Source organism: Aspergillus nidulans, chromosome VIII (assembly GCF_000011425.1).
Source record: "Aspergillus nidulans FGSC A4 chromosome VIII".
Lineage (NCBI taxonomy): Eukaryota > Fungi > Ascomycota > Eurotiomycetes > Eurotiales > Aspergillaceae > Aspergillus > Aspergillus nidulans.
The window spans coordinates 340,214-362,264 of NC_066264.1; the positions used below are offsets into that span (position 1 = coordinate 340,214).

General features: G+C 50.3%; 4 protein-coding genes across 4 annotated transcripts, besides 1 other annotated feature; 2 read left to right on the forward strand and 2 right to left on the reverse strand.

Moving 5' to 3' along the window:
- Positions 1-22,051: part of a sequence feature (contig 1.172 1..523550(1)) that runs on past both edges of the window.
- Positions 880-4,581, forward strand: ANIA_09341 (uncharacterized protein; the record flags this gene model as incomplete). Its single annotated transcript, XM_677518.1, has 4 exons — positions 880-974; positions 1,091-1,489; positions 1,548-3,598; positions 3,647-4,581. The coding sequence occupies 4 exons, from the start codon at positions 880-882 to the stop codon at positions 4,579-4,581; spliced, it is 3,480 nt and encodes a 1,159-aa protein (XP_682610.1).
- Positions 8,505-13,026, reverse strand: ANIA_09342 (ABC transporter ATP-binding protein; the record flags this gene model as incomplete). The annotated part of the gene is made up of 8 exons (XM_677519.2): positions 8,505-8,695; positions 8,752-9,748; positions 9,806-10,335; positions 10,382-10,554; positions 10,598-11,150; positions 11,201-11,801; positions 11,851-12,507; positions 12,593-13,026. 8 exons carry the CDS (start codon positions 13,024-13,026, stop codon positions 8,669-8,671), a joined length of 3,972 nt encoding a protein of 1,323 aa, XP_682611.2. The 3' UTR covers positions 8,505-8,668.
- On the forward strand, positions 14,854-15,846 carry ANIA_09343 (uncharacterized protein; the record flags this gene model as incomplete). Its single annotated transcript, XM_677520.1, has 2 exons — positions 14,854-15,585; positions 15,793-15,846. The coding sequence occupies 2 exons, from the start codon at positions 14,854-14,856 to the stop codon at positions 15,844-15,846; spliced, it is 786 nt and encodes a 261-aa protein (XP_682612.1).
- Positions 16,893-21,890, reverse strand: ANIA_09344 (uncharacterized protein; the record flags this gene model as incomplete). The annotated part of the gene is made up of 10 exons (XM_677521.1): positions 16,893-17,310; positions 17,380-17,632; positions 17,689-17,875; positions 17,933-18,315; positions 18,367-18,937; positions 18,989-19,996; positions 20,036-20,550; positions 20,608-20,704; positions 20,775-21,226; positions 21,314-21,890. 10 exons carry the CDS (start codon positions 21,888-21,890, stop codon positions 16,893-16,895), a joined length of 4,461 nt encoding a protein of 1,486 aa, XP_682613.1.

The following is a 22,051-nucleotide window of genomic DNA, read 5'->3' on the forward strand; positions in this document are numbered from 1 at the left end:
CGCGTGGCGGTATAGCGACACCCTAGCTTATCCCAAACACGACCCCGAAAGGCATAAGACTGTCTAGCTGAAGAAAATATCTCTCTTAAAAGCCTAGGGGAAGAACAGTTTATGCAATCGAATCATACGGTGACATCCTTAGTATCTGTGACACTCCGGCTCCAAATCTTAATGCATCCTGAATATAATGCCAAGCCGTCACGTAGAACAGCCGTCGGCCGAGCGAGTCCAAGTCTTTCAGCCCTACAATGCCTGACTATTTTCTATACGGCCAAGGTGCGGCTGAAGCTCGGTGGCATTCTTGGGAAACAATAGCCGAGCCGTATCACGACAAGGATTGGCTGTGGAACGGCTGTGAAGAAAAGAGGCATTATCAGGGTGTTTTCATTGGAGCGAGCCACGGCTCGCTAGAACATACCCTGGAAACTTATATGTAGGGTTTGGCAGGGCACGATGTTCTAGAAAACTTCATTTCTTCGGGCACACTGGGATATCGCGTCGCGGCTGACCGATGTCCAGGTATCATGAGCGATTTCTGTACTTTAAGAATTGTCTTAGCCCAAGTTCAGCTGCCACTATATCACTATAGCCAATAAACCTCAAAGAAAATCCTGGGATATCACTCACCGACACCAGAACAGCTAATGGGTCTGGCCTGATCCTCTATATGGATACAAGGATCGGTCATCCCGAAGGATCTAAATGCAACGCGCTGGCTTCATTGCCTTCAGTATAGACCAACATTCTATGCAGGGATCAGAGTGCATTGGACGTTCCTGTTGATCTGGCGGTGTCGTAGAGTAGTGTAGATATGAGTATAAGTATGAGAGTTGCAGTCTGTCTCTGGAGTTACAGGATGTACTCAGCAAGCGGCGCAATATGATCTTGCCCTTTTTTACAATCGTTCTTCTTTTGAGCTCCCTGCCTTTTATCTTATGCAGGGAGCCTCTCTTTAACAAGAATGGCAGGTTCACGTATGTGGACAGCGTGCAGACGGTCAGCGTCAATGGTTTCGGTGCTAGTCTTGAGAGGTGCCACTTAGTTAAAATATTCTAATCAATTCTGGATACTCGCTAACTATACAGCACAGCAACCATTTTACCCGCCGGGCAACAACGCCGTACCGTTACTGCCGTGGAAAATGCAAACAGCCCAAGCAGCCTGACATCCCACGGTTGGCAAAGCGTCAACCAAAGCCAAAAGGCCCCATACCTACCCGGGAATCTGCAAAAATCAAGCCAAAGTTATCCAAGCGTCAGTTTGTCTACCCGGCTGACAATGAGGCAATGGAAGAGTACCTGATCGACCGCGTCGACAACTATGTAACCAACAATGCACTCACCGTGTATGACTACGGCCTTAACCCCGGAAACTCAGCGCAATTCGAGGTGTTGGGGGATGAGCCCGTAGAGATTGTCCTGGATGGTCTGTGCGGGTGCACGGCTCTTCTGGTTGCGTCGAGAAGGGCTGTATACTTTGCCCATTTCTTGTACGTGGACCTTCTTATTATCGGTGCCCTAACCCCGACGATCAGCTAACATACGCAGCGAAAACATCTCCTTCCTCGACTCTGACTACGCCAACAACGCGGCAGCCCGTGAGCGATTTGAGGACATTGTAATCAGGTTCCTGGATACCGGAGATGACCTGATGGGCGAAGTGTACGACGATGACGGCGACCTGATACTTCGTGAGTACGTCGCACTCACCGACAACTTGCACTTCTTCACTCCCGACACAAACCCATCAATCATCATCGTTTCGCCTGTAGACGAGCTTGAAGACGCAGTGGAGCAAGGGGTAGAAGTCAATGGCATCGTCGAATACGGTGAGGGTCTGTTGTATGACGACTACATCGAGCGGTTGAAGGAGTACCTTGCTGAGATCCTGCCTGGGATCGAGCCGACTGTCTTCTCGTACGAAGCACTGGATAATAATGATCCGTTGCTGGATGGCTGGAGGGGAAAAGGGCTGTATCAATATGACCCCGAGGCAGAGGTTAACCCTACGCGGCGAGGCGCTAGGTTTTTTTACCAGGCGGAAGATATCGAGGACCCGGAAGATGAAGAGGGTGAGGGGTATCCCTTGGGACGGCTGTATCATGATTACTGGGATCCATTGCTTTTCGGCGATGGCGAGGATAGGCATCTTGAAATGGCCGATTACCCGGTCCAGCGGCCAGACTTACTTGTCTGTGGGGGCGAGTCGTACTGGAAGCCCAAGGTTAGGGTGATCGCAGTATACTTTGAGGCTTATGCCGACGCTGATGATGGCAATAGTACAATTGCTTCCCGAACGGCATCCTTTGCCCTATACTTGAAGGTCTTCGAACACTGCCCTGTGGAGCGGATTGCTACGTCGAATCACAGTACACATGCTTTGAGAACAAGTTGTGTCCCGTTCTGGAGGGTAACGCAACGTTCCCCTGTGGCGAAGACTGCTATCTTCCGTCGGAGTACCGGTATTTGCTCTGTCTCTCTCTCTCACACTACATACATGCTGACCATTCACAGATGCGTTAATTCAACCTTGACCCAAATCTTACCCAACGAATCTCCCGGCCAGAGTCCTGATCAGTCAGGGAAAGTGCCTGTCTTACCTACTCACGACTTGGACTTTGTCATGGAAGGCACCACGTATATCATTAGTCCTACGCCGACCACCATCATGAACGGCAACGGAGAGCCACTGACCCTGGCGCCTGCATTGGTTGTGATTGGCACAAAGACCGTTTGGACGGGCCCGGCATCCCTATCTACGAGCATCGTTATTGACGACCTGACAATCACCGTGCTACCACATACTACGCAGGATGCATCTTCAACTGGCGAGCCATCAGCGGGCACTCTGACGAGTCCTGTACCATCAACGAGCCCAACACCCGCCCCTACAGATGCCGGTGCAACAGGGGGTGGCCCAGGACCATCAACTGGTGGCGGGGCTTCAACTTTTCCAAGTCCGACATCAGGTTTTCCCAGCTCCTCATCAGCCGTACATTCACCTGTAGAATCTAGCACCGTCATAACGTGGGCAGCAACAGAAGGCTCTTCCAGCATTGAGATCACCTTCACCCCGACAACCCTGAAACAGTTCACATCATTGGCTACATTGAGCACTATAACAACGGACGTTGATGGAGACACTACAACGTTCGTCATTGGCCCTGGAGGCATCGCATGGGATCCAGTCCCAACGGCAACAACCACGTCTCTACCGGGATTTCCTCCCCTTCCATTCCCTACTGCACCGCCTGCTCCTGTGCCACCAAGTTCTAGCACGCTCCCTCCGGTGACCTCTTCATCATCACCGTTCCCCACGGTATTTCCCTGGCCGGTTCCGCCAATTACGACTGTTACAAGCACCATTGATGATGCGAGTGGTCCTGGGCCTATAACGACAATAATCACCGGCACTACGAACCCAGATGGTGCTGTCGTTCCTATCACCTCTCTATCAACAGATGAAGCCGTGAGCTCAGCGCAGGCTCTCCTTTCTGAACTGGGTGATGTCTCTGCCGCCATCGTTGCGTTCTCTTCTGGCACCGCAGATACCGCAAAGGCTACGGTGGCGTTGGAAAAGGTTGAAGACGCACAGAATGGTAAGCGACAATAACCAAGTTTATCAAACACTTGCTGACTCTTACCAGACACAAACGACTTCGGCAGTGGCCTGAGCATTTCCGGACCAGGCTCTGGTCTATGGTCCATCTTTGGCGACACAGTTAGCGGGATCTCCTCTGCACTCGGAGGTCTACTCTCTACAATTTCTGGCATTATCGGCGGTGGCGGCGCGAGTGGGTCGAGCTCCCTGACTGGTCCTCTAAACGACCTGACGAGCCTGTCGGATGCATTGAGCGCAGACATAAACGAGGCTGTATCCGGTACGACAAATCCAGCCATAACCCCTCTGCCCTCTTCAACATCATTCGGGACATCTACCGGGACCGAGCCATCTTCCTGCGAAGCCACACAGCTTACAAACTGCGCTGTCCTCTGCGCAACGGACACAAACCCCGTCACAACGACGTGCTTCTCAACGACATGCACAGTGGAGACGGCCTGTGGTGGGAGCCCGGCTACCTCTACAGCTATACTGCGCCATGTCTGCCCGCTCGACAGACCGAATGACATTGGGAAGGTGTCGAAATTTGGCGGTGGTGCTCGGCCGACTACGACCAGTCCCCAAGACGCCGGGAGTATTACATCTACGACCAATATTATAACTGATACTACGAGCACTAGTACAGATACAAGCAGCGAGACCGCAGAACCTACGACGCCCTCATCCACAGCACCACCTACGTCTACCAGTGAGCCGACATCCACAGAACCACCGGCGCCTCCCCCTCCAGAGCCCACGGTACCTTCAAGCACGGAGCCGTCAAGAACCTCCACCAGTGAGCTGGACCCAGCCCCAACTTGGGGCGGCCGCTGTTCTACCTACGAAGACTGCCCACAGTGCTCGGACGGGTACTACCGGTGCTGTTTGTCGGGGTGCCATGGAATGTTGGTGCCTGGGTCCAATACGTGTGGGTGTGTCAGAGATGGTGAGGTTGTCAGTCCGGTTTGCGGTTGTGTGTAGATCTGGGTTTACAATAGAATAGAGAGATTTAGGTTATCAAGGGTTCTGCATAGAGGTTGGGGCTCTTTTGTTGGCCTTTTGTATTAAATTGATTGGAAGTTATATATTTTAGAGTAAAAACCAGCATTCTACTTGCTAACGGGAGGGGAGGACTGGCATAGCTAATCAAAAACACAATATTACCTTGGCATATCAAGGTTGGTTACCTCCTTGGAACACGCCATCTAGCTTGCATCACTCAACAGCGCCAACCAGTTTGGTGGTATTTAATACATAGCCAGTTTTTCAACTAGGTCGAATATTCTTGACCTCTCTCATTTTGAAGGTCTATAACTAATATCGCATAATACTTAGTGGTTACTGTGACGTTCGACAGATGCAAAGCATAGGCTAGGTGTAGATAAACACGCATGTCTCCCGACTATTAGGGGAATTCAGGGTTACATTTGACCATTTACTGCAGCCCTGCTATCATTGACAGGGAAGGCTGCTATGTGCCATTCTCATTCAAGAGGTTATTGAATCCTGTGGAGCACGGCTGAAACCCCAATGCCTCTTATGGATTACCAGAGATATGTACATGTATATCCAATATGCCAATTTTCGCTCTAGGAGCTCACATTACTTCACCGAAAAGCGCAATCGTTATTGATTTCTCAGTTCAACCCCCCAACTCGTACCTCTCCCTCTCCCTTTCCCCCGAATGCCTCGCAGATACCGACCCCATTCCAGACACCGAGTTGGAGCCCGCATCGGAGAGCGGCGAACGCATAGGCAGACTAGCAGGCCTCGTATCACTGTCAGCATGCAACTCCGAAGCAAATGCATTCCCAGTGTAAACTGCCGGGTTTCCTCCATTCGCATTCGCACTCGCAAATTCAGCAGACACAGACCCCGGTCCAATTGTTGAAATCTCGCGGATTGTCTTGGGCGGTTGGTTCTCAGGTCGTCTTCGGCGACGGTACAGGAAGAAGCCGATTATCGCTACGAGGATGAGAGCGCCAGCCCCGACTCCAACCCCTATTCCTGCCTTTGCGCCTGTTGAGAGCCCGTCGTCTCCGTCCGACTGCTGTGTCTGAACTATTCCCTCTTCACCCACCGTTTCCGCCGTCGGCGTCGCCTCAACGTCGACCGTATGGGTGACCGTCGTCGGCGCCTCTGTCGCGGTCGCAACCCCCTGCAAAAGCACCTGGTCAACATACGTCCCATACCCACCATAAGCATCATCCGTATAGACCCAGACCGAGAACGCGGCTGACTGGGACGGCTGTATAGATGGCAGGACGCTCCCCGGTAGGACGGTGGAACCATCGAGTGCAAACACTGTCGTCGAGAAGACGCTATTGTCCATTGCTGTTGCACCCATCGGCAGCAGCTCGACGGTGAAGTCTCCCGTGTAGTCGAAGTCGTAAAACCATTCTAGCGTGAAGGCGTCTGTTGGCACGACTTCACCCTGTGTAGGACGGTCAATGTAGATATACCCTGGTAGATGATGGTTGCTTGTTAGAGACGGTGTGATGGAGGCGGACTAGGGCTTCTCGCCGCAGATAGGTGGGCGTTACCGGTTGTTGAGTCTGAAGAGTCTGAGTCGGACTCGGATTCGCTGTAGTATGCCCCATCAGAATCGTAGCTCTCCCCTTGGGACTGTGAGAGCGCAGTGCTCGCAAACGCTGTGCAGAGAAGGAGTCGGACCAATGTACGCATTTCTGAACTTGTCTCCAGCTCGCGGCTCGCAGTTTGAAGCTCAATCGAGACGAGCAGACTGGGAACTCAGGGGGAAGATGCAGGTCGAAGCCAGGCCAGCACGACTCAGCCTGTTTGTCGGCTGCAAACACCCGAAGTTCCCCAGGGACCCTGACCCTCAAACTGATTCAAATCGGGCTCGTGTTTGGTTCCTGAACTGAGTTTAGCGGCGGAGTCATGGTGCATCTTTAGCTTCACTATACGAGTTACTCATTGGATGAGCCGGTCCTCATTTCACATCTCACTGGAACGGCCTTGGCAGTTGACATGTGCGATAGTATGCCGAAGCGAACTCCACAGGTCAGGATTGAGTTTTTCCAATTTTTATCTTATTTTAATTCATTTTTCTGTTCTGTTACGGTCCGAAGGCCAGATAGACAGAACTGTCGTGTCTGTTACGTCGAAGGCAGCAGCAAGATCAACGTACCTGGCTTAGCACCTAACCAGGCCGTTTAGGTTAACCCAGTCTGGCAATTCCAAATCGAAGGATTCGTTCGCTAGGCCAGGAAGAGCAAGGTCGCCCTGGGCTTGACATGATTATCGTGCTATTGGTCTTGAATACGACGCCCTTGAGCGTACTTAATCTCTTCAAGTCTTCTAGTGTTCATATCGCTAGCATAACATCCTCATGCTATCATATTGCTTCAATATTGACCCTCTAGCAGTATGGTAATTGATAAAAAATCACAATATACTGTTCGAGTGCCCTCCAGACAGGATCATCCCGACAGTTCGTCCTTCCAAGCCCCTATTACATTCCTAACCGAGACAGGTATAACCTCTGGAAACCTCTCATTCAAGCTTCCTTGTCTCTCAAGCCTTGATCCCCCATCCACCATGAACAGTTCAAAGATCGCCTTGAACCAGCGAAACCTCTCCTTGGGGAAGTGTTCGTACAGGGCTTTGTGGCAAGGCAACTCTGTGATATTCAAGGTCTCCAGTTTCTCGATCGGGTCGTAGTGGACTCTGAATTTGCAGCCTTGAACCTGTTAGGATCCGTATCCTCTTCGACATTGGGATAGTACCGAGTGACACATACCCAATATTTCCTCTGCCAAATCGACGAACTCATTCCAGTTGATCTCGTCATCAATAACCCGACTCTGCTCCTCCCACTGGCCATCCTCGAGGATCACACTCTGAAAAACGAATCCCGCAAGGTCGAAGGTGTACGTGAGGCTCAGAGGAGCATTCTCGTCACCAGGGATAGCTGTAAATCTGTTGGCAATATCAATGACGAAGACATTCGGTCTCAGGGATGACTTTAATCTCGTCTTTGACGAAATGAAGTAATCGAGGAAGATTCTGTTATGAAAGACTGTGAATTCGAGATCGGACCCAAGCAAGGTTTCAATGGCAGCGAGATAGTCCTTTAATTGTGGCGGGTCTTTAACGGCTCTTTCGTCCATCAGTATAGCCTATAACTACTTCCGCCGGTCCTAGTCCCAGTCTACTGCGGGTGGGTTCTAAATACTCCCTTGGGTATTGGATCGCAAAAGAGCTCGGCACAAATCTCTTCGTCTCTTTCGAGAGCTTTGTCACCTCAATGAGATTTGCTTGTGATCTCGACAACGAGTCACCCGAAACGGAGAAGGCGCAGATCATGGTGTGGATTCTGTAAGTCTGGAGAATACGGACCAAGGAGTCGACCATGATGTAGTCGACCGTAATGGTTGTAATGTTCGGATTGTTGTAAAATTTGCCTTACAGTGGCTATGTCATATTAGCACCCGGTGCTGTAGACTGGCATGGAAAGCGCGTAGACTGGCATGGGGAGCGCTTTATTTTGGCGATAGGCGCTGTCGTACCTTTCGCAGAAGACGAATGTCTTATGACGAGATCGACTTAGGGATTCGACGATAGTGCGGCCGACACCTCCAGTCCGCCGGCGACTGCGACGCTCACCATTGCGTTTAGGCGAAATAGAGTCTGAAGATGTGGGTAGAATATCTTGATTGAGAAGCCATTCGACACTTTCTCTGGTGTTTATATAGAGTGACGGCACCCAACCCGCCCTTTGATGTCTCTGACCCGCTATGGACGCTAAATGCTGACATCTGCAAATGGATATAGTAATCCTGTCATTGATCAGTACTAGGATAAGTGGATAGTCGATTGCTTGTCATCTAATGTAATCCTGAGAGGGTTGCAGCCAATGCGCGTGGCTTCAGCCCCAAAATGGAGCTTGGACTTTTTCGTATAAGTAGCGAGGAGCTAGATATTATACAAGATTTGTAGGGGGTGGCGTAGTCCAGGAGCATAGAGCACCGGGCGACAAAGCAAACCCGTCCCGGCTCTTGGTGACGGTTTAACGACTACATGTAAATACCATAAGATGGAATCCTCACCGATCCAGTGCCTGAGCCTGACACTGCTTATTGTTAGCAACTTCTCATAGCTTTAAGTACCAGAAAGAGAAGAACTCACCATCTGCCAATATACCCCCCTCATCTCCAGCAGCTCCGAATGAGTCCCCTTCTCCAATACCCTCGACCCAGCTTTAGTCCCGTCCTCGCCAAAAACAAAAATGACATCTGCCTTTTGTACAGTGGCAAGCCGATGCGCAACAGCAATGATCGTCAAATCTCGACTCTCAGCTAGTTTCTCCATCGCCTGCTGCACAAGCTTTTCGCTCTGCGAGTCCAGACTAGAAGTTGCTTCGTCTAGGAGCAATACTCGTGGGTTCCGGAGTAACGCGCGGGCGATACAGAGCCGCTGCTTCTGCCCGCCGCTTAGAGATGCCGACGAGGAGGCGTTTGTTCCGAGCGCTGTGTTGTAGCCATCGGGCAGGGAGAGAATGAATGGGTGGATCTCGGCGGAAGTACAGGCGGATATCATCCTCTCCTCGAGATCACGGTCATGGTCCTGTTCATGATTGTCTGGGTCAATTCCCAGACAGAGATTCTCGCGTATAGTGGCGTTGAACAGCTTCGGGTCTTGCGCGACGAGAGATAGGTTCCTGCGGTAGGATACAATATCAAGCGTGTTGATCGGCACTCCTCCAAACAGTATGCTGCCCTCAGTGGGCTCGTAGAACCGCTCTATCAGGGATATGAGTGTTGATTTCCCGCACCCCGAAGGCCCGACGAATGCAACAAATTGCCCGCTTTCGATTCGAAGATTGAGGTCTGCAAAGACTGGCGCTTTGCGGAAGGGATAGCGGAAGGAAACACTGCAGAATTCAAGACTCGCATCTGATGGTGCTCTTGCGTCTGGAGGTGTGATTGCAGGATCTTGAGTACTGATGGTTGCAGACGGCGTCCGCGCCATGAAAATCCTGGCAGCAGAGGCCTTTGCCTGTGCGAGATCCGCGCCTGAGCTGAACATCATCCCAGCCATCTGCCCGCCCTGAATGATAGCAATGTAGACGACGAAGAACTGGACGAGGTCGTACTCTCTTGAACCAAGGAGTTTCCCGCCGTACCTAGCGACAAACCATCAGCTCCAGTAAGCACCAAGTCAAGCGCGAAGGGCATGATACCAAAACGTCAGCGCCATCGCACAGAAATCTACACTGTCCGAAAAGGCAAACACCGCGCACGCAAGCCAGGCTTTTTTCAGTGCTTTCTCTCGTTGCTCGGTGAGTAGGACTTTGTATCTTTCCAGAATAAAACCCTCCATCGTGCACGCAGACACAGTGCGAAACGCCTTGATTGCCTCGGTCGCGAAAGCCGAGCTCTCCGCATAGACTTTAGCATTCATAAGCTCGAACTGCGTCTCGTACCGAATACGTAGATTTGCTGCGGTGGCGATGAAAGGTAATGCCGCGAAGATGGCGACGGCAGCGAGTTTCCACCCAAAGGCGAACGAGATGGAGATACAGCCGAGTATGACAAAGATGGACACTAGCGGAAAGACACCGTTGACGCTGAAGAGTTCTTGGAGTTGCTTCGCCGAACTTGAGAGATTCGATGTTAGGGTTCCGCTGCTGTTGGAAGCAGAGTCGAAGAAGGGGACCGGTTTTCGGATGAGGCTCGTGAAGTAGTCTTTTCGGTAGAAGGATGCAATAAACTATACAGTGAGCTTGACAGTGGGAGATCACAGGTAGGGGACGTACATGCGAGACAATGACAGAGCAGGACCCTAGTATAAAGTAACAGGCTCCCACAGCTAGGGCTAGGACGAAGAACATCAATGCCCAGAAGTTGGCGGCATCGATCAGCCTCTGACCGGTGAAATTGAAGACCTCGATCAGTTTCGCAAAGAGGTAGCTTTGGAGAGCGAAGCCGGCTGTGTGATGTTAGCTTGCGTCTCACGAATAGGGCCGACTTACATCCAGAGCCGGCCGCCGCCGCGAGGATAACGATGTATAGCATCCAGTAGGCCCGTTGTTCGTAGAGAATGGCACTCAAGCTCATGAAACCGCCCATCTTCTTCGCCGGAGCTTCCTCTGGTATGGAGTTGAGCTCCCCTTCGTTCTTTTCCTCACTTGCCGCCCACTCATTGTGCTCACTGTCCTCAAAGCCATCCGCGCCGTAAAATGTCCCTAATAGCTGCGCCTTGACAAGGCCACTGTAAACTCCTTCTCTCTTTAGTAACTCTTCATGGCTTCCCTCCTCAACATTCTCCCCATCCCTAAGCACAATGATCCGATCGGCGTTCCTCACAGTCGACAGTCGATGGGCGATCATGATTGTCGTGCGGTCCTTTGAGACACGGTTTAGGGCCGCCTGCACGATCCTTTCTCCTCTCACATCAATAGAGCTCGTTGCTTCGTCCAGTATCAAGATCGGAGGGTTAGAAACGATGCCGCGCGCTATTGTTAGCCGTTGGCGTTGGCCGCCACTTAGCGTTAAGCCATTTTCCCCGATGAGCGTGGAGTATCTCTGTTATGATCAGTATGCGCGTGATATAGCGATGTGGACGGGATATATACTGAAGGAAGGCGCTGAACAAATTCGTCAACAAATGCTTCCTTGCATGCTTTTTCGACGAGGCCTCTCTTGACCTCTTCAGAAGCATCTTCCCATTGTGATCCGATTAGTCCAAAGGCGACGTTGTTGTAGACTGTGTCGTTGAACATAAAGGGCTCCTGCTGCACGAGGCCGATCTGTGTCCTCCACCACTTGAGGTCTAAACTGTTAATGTTTCGGTCATTGATCCTGATCTCCCCAGACATTTTTTCTCCGTCACCGGATGGGTCGAGTTGATACCACCGCTCCAGCAACGTGACAATCGTGCTTTTTCCTGATCCCGAAGGCCCAACGATTGCCGTTGTCTTCCCACGTTGAAACACAGCACTAAAGCCCTTCAAGACAGACACGCTAGGTCTCGAAGGATACGCAAACGTCACATTCTCAAAGACAATATCCGACTGGCTCGATACCTCGGGCTCCTTGAAACCGCCGCTCGGTAGTTTCTCGGCATCGATAACGGAAAAGAATGCCGCCGAGGCGCTGACGGCTTTTGAGATGGCCATTAGAGGTGAGATAATGCCGCCCATGATCGTCACCACCAGAAGGACAGAGAAGAAGACACTGCACCGCAGTTAGAAATGCCCAAAAAAGCGTACTTCGGATAGTATACGTTATCACTGTCCCGACATTAGGAATATTGCCCTCGCGGAATAGCTTGATGCCAAACCAGAAGGCAAGCGCAAAACTGCAGTACATGCTGAAGAAAAGTATCGCCAGATGAATGCCCGTGACAAATGCCATGCGCCGCCCGCGCTTCCGCGCCTCATCGACCCACTCGCTGTACTTTCGTGACAGGGGGCCGTCCGCGCCGAGAGAGAACACTGTCCGGATAGAACCGAAGACCTCACTCGCGATCGAGGCATGCTGCTCATCCGCGAGATCAACACTCCGCTGGCCAGAAATCATGATCGGGAGCGTGACGCTGAATGCTAGCACCACGAAGAGGATGGCTGAGGAGACAACGAGCGTCAGTGCCCAGGAGTACCGGAAAGCTACTGCGTATGCGGCGATCAGCAGGGCGACCGACTGGAAGAGCATTGCCAGGCGATCGGAAACGCTCTGCTGCATCGTATTTGAGAGGGAGGTGATGGTGTTTGTTACGCTACCCACGGAGATAGCGTCGAGTTTGCTGACGGGCTGGCTGAAGAGGGAGGACATGTAGGACAGTCGGAGGGACGAGGACGCTTTCAGGCTGATCATACGGAAACAGAGCATGTAGACGTACGTCAAAACAAACTTGCCGATGAAGAGATAGATGAGATAGAGGCTATACCAAGTCAGCAAGGAGCTGGCCAAGTTATATGGATGGCTTGGCATGCCTGTTCTTGCTAACGGCAGAGTTGAATTGAGACTCTGTCACTCCCGAGTCTGGAATGAAATATGCATTGAAGTCGCCAACGAGTTTGCCAAAGATGACATTCATTAGGGGGAGGGTCTGCGACTTGTTAGGAATAGCGGTGCACATGTGGAAATGAGACCTGCCGTTCCTGATCCCATTGCACATCCAAGGCCGAGGATCAAGAGAAGCCAACCATGGTGACCGGTCCCGTACGAGAGGATTCGCTAGATAGCTGTCAGAACGCCAGTTGAGCATATGCAAACAAGAGCCTAAGCATACAGCGTAGCTTGCGAACAAGGGAGTCTTGGTCTCTTTATCATTGGAGCCGTCGTCGTTCTCGCTGGCCGTCGACGGCGAGGGCGTTGCCATCCCTGTCGCCGATTCCTTTTGTGTTTCGACCGGCACTTCTGCCCCAGGACTAGGTTTTGAAACAGAAGTATTCTCCATCGCTACCGGAGCACATACAATGGAGTGGTGATTGTCAGGGCATAAGATGAGGAAAAGCGCGAGAGCCGTGATATGTACTAGATTAATCGGCTGGCTGCGGGGGTCTCGGCGCCTTGGCCGCTAGGCAACATTCATCCTCCTCGTACTCGGTTGCGTGGCTGGAGCCTAAGGATCGGCCATGCCGACTGCTGACTGCAGCGTAGGTGGTGAGTCCGAATAAGGCTGGAGGTGAGCGGGTCAAGCAGGTTTGCGGCGCCGGGATATCGAAGGACTGTAGAGAAATGTGCGCTGACAGAGCTGTCTCTGCTTCGGGGTGATCCCACGAAACTGCGACACGCCGAAACTCCCATTGAGGAGACTTACGAGCACGACAAATAGATCAATCTCGGCAAGTGCTGCGCAGTGCAAACAAGAAATTGGATGAAGTCGACTCTTTAGGGTTGGGCGAAGGGGCTGTACGGTACTTTACCATACAGCATACCAGACTTCAAAGCCACCGCATTCGAGATATGTTTTTTGAGATCACTCATTCATCAATTTTTCGTATCAAAACGGGTAATAAACCACGCAAGCAATACTATCCCAACACGTGACGACTATTTGCACAGGTCCTTGTCGCAGAATACGACCACACCTAAAGTATTAGTAATTGGTTAAAGTAGCGATCACCATCTTGTCGAGAAGCCTATGGTCGCACAAAGGCCATCTGAAGCTAATGCAGTGGGCCTGTGGCTGATTTCTTGGTAGAGCTTGCGCTCTGTAGAGGTACAATTCTAACGAGCAGGACCTGCCGGTAACATTAGCCCCACGGCCTAGTAGGCGAGCCCTAATGATTTCCTCGTACCCTCGAAAATACGAGCCATTAAAACTGACGGTTTATGAGGCTCAGTCTGGCGCATCTATTATTTATTACTATATATTATGTGAATTATGTGTATGGTGTGTAAGGTGTGTATTCATATACAACTATGAACACAGTTTAGAATTTGCCTTAACCCGTGCTGAAGGAAGTGTACAGCTTGTCCAATCCAATCGTCTTCTTGCTTCCGTCCAACTAAAGGAAGCTATAAATTTGAAAAAAAAAAAAAAAAAAAATGAGAAAAGAAAAGAAAATAAAAGAAAAGAAAGAAAAAAGGAAGGGGATAAGAAATAAAGAAAATGGTAAAGCAAAATCAATAAGGTTACTTGAGATCTGGCTGCTCAGGATTAAGCACAATTAGAGTCTTGATTTGTATATCTATTCATGACTGCGGGCACGGCTCACACGGCTACATCCCTGCACCAATTGATCCTCTTGTAACACGCCGCCGCGCGGGATAGCTACCTGTCGATCGACAGCTATTGCCCCCGGTACGACAGTTTAGATCGGCCGTGCCCATGTGGAGGTTCATGGTTGTCCCGTCGTGACACCGAACGGAAGCAGAGCAGGGCAGCCCTGGGTGTCCCTCGAAGGGCCCTGGACAGCACGGCCTACCTCTTAGAGCGCCATTTGTGGAAAGGATAGAGGTTTCGCCCTGCTATCAATTTATCGTCGAATTACCTTTGGCCCGTGCGCAACCCCAAATCCAATAGAGTTGGAAAAGCCGGAAAGGTGTGCTTACTTTGCGCTATAGACTTTCTTTGTCTCAATATCCCGGAGCCCACAATCTGGGCTCTAGGATGGTGATCTGTCTTGGTCTCCAGCAAGACAAAGAAACCAGGGTCGAAGATCCTTGGAGGGAGTCGTCATTAAATTCCATTAATATTGCTAGTATGCGAGCCACCATATCGGCTGGAATCAAAATTTAAAAAAAAAATCACGAGCTGGGCATCTTCGTCTACCATGCAATGTCCGACACGGCGTCCCTTCCGTCTGGCCTCCCATGCTCGTCACCCTTCTATATTATCAACCCAATTTTCCTCAGCATCGCTGGCTACAATGTCCTCGAGCTCTTGCTGTGGATCTTCAACACCTTCGACCGCTGGCGGGGGCTGTACTTTGGCAGCATCCTCACCTCTACCCTCTCCCTGGCCGCATACGTCATAGCTCAGTCGCTGCGGACTTTCAGGACAGACTTCAGCGAGCTTCTCGCTGCCGGTTATATCTTTGCCTTCTCGTACACGGCTCTCTTGACGGCACATATCCTCGTTCTGTACTCGCGGTTACACCTCGTCCTGCACAGCTATCGCATCCTCCGCGGTATTCTGATAATGATCATCGTGACTTCGGTGCTCTCCGTGCCCGCACAGCTGACGGTGACGCTGACACTGGTCAGCACGCGCCAACCGCGTCTTGCAAGGGCAGAGTACATCCTCGAACGCATTGTCTTTCTGGGCGCTACTGTCCGCGAGTTTGTCGTGTGCGCCATCTACACCGTGCAGGCGTATCGTAATCTGCATCCGATCGCACAGGCAAAGGGCCGCGCGGGAAAAAGAGTATTGGTGTATCTCATGGCCGTGCAGGTTGCGGCTCTAGTACTGGATACAGGGTTTCTAGTGCAGATCTACATGGACCTTGCCCTTGCCGCGAACGGGTACTGTGCCCTGCTCTATAGCATAAAGCTCAAGATGGAATTTGGGGTACTAAATTCGCTGATTACGCTACTCAGAAGCCCGCTTGTGTTGGGGAGCAGGTCGGATGGCGGAGCTGGATTGATTCCAGAGCTTGGAGACTCTGGAGGGACAAATAGATCATAATCTATTTTTTACAATATGCTCAGCATCGTTGTACTGGTTTATTTCCGGCATCTAAAAATACCCTCTAACCGACTACTTACACTTCTAAAGGCAGGGCTAGGAGGGCGACTATCTGACTTTCCAGGAGCAGAAGGTGCTGTCTAGCAAAATGTTCTCACGCTTCAACACGTAATACGTACTTTAACTTAGTACTTGATACGTTTCCTCAACCGAGGACACATATGCAAATAACGCGACTGAGCTGGCAGCCACATATGACGGGAGAAATAATACTCAATTTGTATATATCATCCTTCTTGTAAGACAAATTATGAGAGAACAGTCAACGACCTGTCTCCAAAATCAGTTTGTCCATCAGCTTTTCCTCAACAACTGCATAGATCCTTTGGAGTACACTTACAGCCAGGCGCAGTTGCGAGTCTATAGAAAATATATCTGGAATACAATAATAACCCTAGAGAACAATCTCGGTTACAAGTATCTCTATCATCGTATTTATCTATAATTCATTCGTCCGTCTTTGTTCGCCCCGCCCTCGTATTCTCCAACACACTGCGTCTTTTCTGGTCCCTCTTATAGACATCCGCACCAGCCTCAACCAACATATTGATCACGGGCAGCAACAGTTTGTTACAGCAGCAGGCACCACCGTATCCCCCATCTGTCTTTTGGTACGGCCTCAATAACGCTCTCAGCAAATCAATTAACCTTCTTCTACAACAAATACCGGACAACATCTACAGTTCAGAACCCTCGGTGGTATAATCTCGATGCGAGCTCGCCGATCGAGAAGACATTGCCCGATCAGCCAGACACAATTATATGGCGCTCGGGCAAAACCCCAGTTTCGGCTGAGGTATCTGTCCAAAACGCCCGGGTCCTCCATACCCTCCTATCATATACTAGTATCATTAACACTGTATAAGATTGTATTGACTACCCTTAGTATTATAGTATTCCTCTTAAGCACCTAGCATAGCAATTCAATAAATACTTGGTTTGATAGGTTGTTAATACCCTGGAAAAGAACTGGGCAGTTTAAGCCCTGAACATCAGGATATAGAAGCTAGATTTGTAGCTCGCTCGAAGGTCTAGATTTGGGGATGCAAAGAATAGGGACACTGAAACATTAAAGAAAATGGTTAACTAAATTAGCCCTACTTCTACCCAGTCTTCGGTCCACCTTTCTCTCAAGCATGCTTGCTACCCCTTCGTTTTGGGACCTTGAACGCCCAGTACAGTCCCATTCCCGCCACGATATTGACAAGAATGTAAACCCATACAAGCCCAAGGTCGCGCCACCTTGTGCTGTAGGAGATCTGAAACCGATCAAGAAACTCATTTGTCGTAGCAAGTGGACAGTATTCGCAGGTGCTCTGCGATGTCGGGTTGAGCACAAGGCCGCCAGCGACATTGATATACGGAGTGAGGAACTCATTGCAGGTAAGGTTTCCGATTGGAGCCATTCGGAGGATCTCACGATCGGCACATATTACGTCCGAGTTGGCGACTGCGTTGGACATTATGCCCCCAACCAGATATGTTGCGGGGGACACACGATACATGAAGGTCCAAAATTTGGGTAGATCGGCCATGGATACTCCCACTCTGTTTTCTGGTTAGCATACGATGAAATCAGCATGTTGAGTTTTTACTCGCCCGCAAAACAAGATGCACAGCATCCATAAAAGACTGGTAAGCACGCCAGCGGTTTCCGGAAGGTTTATCCAGAAGATGGCGAAGTGCGCCATCGTGCTGGTAAATAGTAGATAAACCCATAGGAATAGAAATACGGCGAAACCACGGATAGCTTGGTCATCGGAGGTGGTGTTCTGGACGAAGCCCACAGGGTAATACCAGCAGAAGTACAGTAAGACTGCCATGAGAGTCTGCCAGACGAGCTCAATGAGGATATTGGAGAGTAGGTATGCTTCAAGAGGTAAGTTAAAATATGCAGAAAGCCTCAAGTGATGGGCAAAGTCTTACTTGTCCATCGATAAATCTTCGAAGGCCGCTCACGCGCCTCGTATAGCGCTCGTTGGGGCAGAAACATGGGCATTATTTGCTCAGTAATGTTGATGAACAAAATGAGCAACATAAAGATGGCCCATAGTTGATTCTGAAGCCCTTGTATCGAATTGTTGACATTGAAACTGAACCCTAAGTAAAGAGACTGATAGTCAAAATATGATTAGTCCCTTGCAGAGAGCTGACGACGAGTTCCACGTACAGAAAGGACGACCAGTATAATTTTAGACCAGATGTAAGTCGGTGATCGCCAAAAATGCTTCCAGGTACGTTGCAAGACTTGGCTGAACTGTGTCCAGAAGGAAGCCACGAACTCCTGGTGCTGAGAGCTGTTTTCAACCTCAAGACCCTCTCCGCGTGTAGATCCTAGTGTACGAAGATTTCGAAGGTGACCAAGCTCAGCTTTAACTGCCTGATACTCGGGAGAGTCCAACCATATTTGATGCCAATTCAGTCCTTTTGAGCCATCAGCAGGCGGCTCGATCACCCGTAGCATCCACTCTGCGGGGTTGGCTCCTGCTGGACAGGGAGGGGTACCATATTTCTCGAAATATTGTATCAAGGTTGAGGCACCGCTGCCTAGATCTGGAATATTATCAGATCAGCCATTGATCAGAGGTAGACAAAAGAACTCACCGCCGAAGTATACGGTCTTTCCTCCTGGTGCAATCAGAAGCAGCCGATCAAATTGGTTAAACAGAATGGCAGATGGTTGATGAATTGTGCAGAGAACTGCCTGACCACTATTGGTGAGCTTCTTGATAAGCTCTGAAATGACCCATGAGGTCTGCGAATCCAACCCCGAGGTAGGTTCGTCGAAGAAGACTAAGAGCTGAGGCTTAGCGGCCAGTTCTACACCAATTGTTAGGCGTTTGCGCTGCTCGACATTGAGGCCCTCTCCAGGAACACCTATAACGGCATCCGCAAATTCTCGCATTTCCAGTGTGTCAATAACTTGCTCAACATAGGCTAGTTTTTCAGATTTGGGTATTTCGGCGGATTGCCGAAGGACAGCACTGAACTGTAGAGCTTCGCGGACCGTCATGGTGCTCAGATGGAGATCTTGTTGTTGAACATAGCCAACCTTATGCTGGAAAGACGGATCTGTCGGTTTTCCGTTCACCATTGCTTGGCCAGTCACAACACCGGTGGTGACACGGGTTGCCAGAACGTCTAGGAGTGTCGTTTTACCTGCGCCAGATACACCCTAGGAAGGCGACGCTTAGCTCCATATCCCTTTTATAGTGATAGTTCTTACCATGAGGATAGTAGATACCCCCGGTTTGACCCAGCCATCAATATGGTCTAGAAGACGGCGGGTCCCACCCTTGACTTTGATATCATAGCAGAGATCCTCCCAGTGGAACACGTCCTTCCCAGCAATAATCGTGTCAGACTGCAGTGAACCGTGCGTTTTATCTGCCACTACTGGACGATCCTTTTCTTGACTCTCAGCATCCAAGGGCTGTTCCCTTCTATGGAATCCTTTGCCACGACCGAATACCAGTATTTCACCGCGTGTCTTAGGTGGCTTGGCAAGTTCGGCGGCAAGCACATAAGTAGGGAAAAAGATTGCTAGAAATCCGCAGAGAATCCCAATATTCCTATTCGAGCGAGACCCGTTAGTGCACTGTCCTTCTGTATCAATCGTGTTTTTGGAATTCACTAACCTCCATTTGTGTACGTTCCAATAGTCAAACGACTTGCTGATGTAGCTATCCCCATTGACAAGGGCCGAGCCAACTTCAGAGCCCACAACAGAGCATATTTGTGATGCCGATGGGAGGTTAGCGTATCCTTGTCCGGTAGGCACCATGCTAGCACATGGGAAGTCCCGTTCATGGAATTCGTTCGCCATCAAAGCCTCAAAACCGTACCATAGGGGGTTGATATACGCCATCCACCGCGACCATCCCGGCATATACCCCGGCGGCGTTGTAAATCCCGTGTATATCATGAGCCCAAGACTTAAAATGGCGCTTGGGATCATAGCCTGCTCGGAAGTCCGAGTAATGCAGGCCAATGTGCGAAAGACGGCTGATTGAACTAAAGTGCTGAGAAGTGTGGTGAGACAAAAGAAGAAGAAAGCACCCGCTTCTCGCCTCAGATTCGCCATGAAGTAAATGAGAATGTTGAAAACAAACATATTGATGATCTTGTAGGGTAGATCCATCAGGTAGCTCGCAATCGCCTGAGCAGACTGGTGATAGAAGGCATAGCGATTCTGCTTCTCAACAACTGGGCGCTCGGCATAGATAGTCAGAACCTATATTCCAGTTAGGTTAGAAAAGCTGTCCCACCGTACCGAAAAATTGAGCTTAGACGGAATCACCTCGAGCTGACTTGCAAATGCATTGAAAAGGAGCGAAAAGTAGATAATCCCTCCACGGTAATAGAAGCTAGAGGTATCTGGCTTGAGATTGTAGAACATGCTACCCAATATAAGCGCCATCACGACGTTGAAGAGCAAGGAGGCGATTGTGAAACCAGGATCAGCTAGCAGTCTTCGGTAAGCCCGCCAAAGAGTCAGAGAAACTTGCTGAGGGTATGATATGGTATAAGCAGACTTGGCGCGCTGCTGCTGAGCCTGTTCAGCTCGCCTGGACCGGTCGTACTCCGCCATTCGCACCTCTGGGGGGTGTTTCTGCTCGTATGATGCCAGCTCATCCAGTAGCTTCCTCCTTTCATCGCTTAGCCGCCATCGTTCTGCGAACTCATCCGGTGAGCGAGGCGCTGATTCCTCGAACCCAGGTCTCACACGTCGCTCCTCCGCACTCGTCATAGACGTGAGAAAATCCGGGATTGTTTGTCTAGAAGGAGCTTTGAAAGATGTTAGCGACCTGAAGGCACACGACTCATTCACGCTCAAGAACTCACCAAAAAAGCCCAGTTTCTCGAAATAACCTTTTGCTTCGGTTATATGACCAAAGAATATTTGCCTTCCCTCATAGATTAAGGTCACTCGATCAAAGAGCTAATAGAAATGAGACGAATTTTATCAGCAAGAGTTGGTACCGAAATAAACTTAATTTTGGTAGCCTTACATCGTAGGCCGCCTGCGGTGCTTGGTACAAGGTAACCACAGAGGTTACATCAAGAAGGTCTGCTTGAAGGCGTAAACTGCTGCAGAAGTTAATGGCATTAGCGCTGTCGAGCCCGCGCGTAGAATTATCCCAACACTGGAATTTCGCCCCGGCGAGAGATGCTTCCGCAATACTGACTCGCTTGCGCTCTCCTCCGCTGACTCCACGCACGAAGTCATCTCCAACGCGAGTATCGATTGTATGATTCAAGCCGAAAGTGGCCATCATGACATCGCGGCGTGCTGTGTCCAGCTGCCTGCGGCTGAAGGCCCCCGGTACGTGTCGTACAGAGCGAGCACGAGAAGCAAATGTCAGAGTCTCCCCCACAGTTAGATGCGCCAGGTGAGTATCGAGCTCATCATTGTACAAAACGTCTCCACGAAACGAGGAACGGACACTGGCAAGGTCCAGCCCTGCACGTGGTTAGCCAATATCTCAAACACCAAGATACGAGGGAAAAAAAAGAAAAGAAAAGAAAAGAAAGAGAGAGAACAGCAAACCTCGGAAGTTGATGTATGATTCCGGCGCGATGTTCAGATCCGCTGTTTCCCCTGCTAGCGACTTGAGAAGAGTAGAACAGCCCGAACCGGGGGGCCCGAGGACGAGCAGCATCTCCCCTTTTTCCACGACGCCCTCAAAGTTGCGTAAAATATCGACGCGTCTGCCATGTCGGTTCCCACGAAACCATCTTGCTAGATAAACTGCTGCTTCAATCAGGACATTTCCGGTGGTTTTCTGAAACTCTGCGGCTGTGCCATATGCAAATACACCAAGTTGTTTGAACGCGACGCCGAGGGCCCGAGGTGGCGCAGACTCGGGGTCTGATTCAAGCAATCTATTGAACTCCTTGACCCAGGTGCGAGCGTCAAATGCGGGAGACGAAGGGTCAAGGTTACTGCCAGGCATCGGGTTCAGTACCTGGGGCTGCCCATTTTCCGAAGCAGAAGATGTCGACAATCGCTTCGCCACTTTCGAAACTTCATTGTGTAGCTTATCTTCTTGTTCCACTGCTGATAGAGGCCCGTCACCACGCGTGGACTGCGAAGATGCTTCGCCTACTGCAGAGTCTTGACCCATCACGGTTTCTGTACGAGATACCTGGTAAATAAATAAAAAGAGATTTTGAGAAGTTGTCTTGTATAGATGGACATAGTTTCTATATAAATGGGCATATATCTGATGGCAGAGCATCAAATTAGGGCTAGGCGCTCGCCGGATGTCGGGAATGATGGAATGGA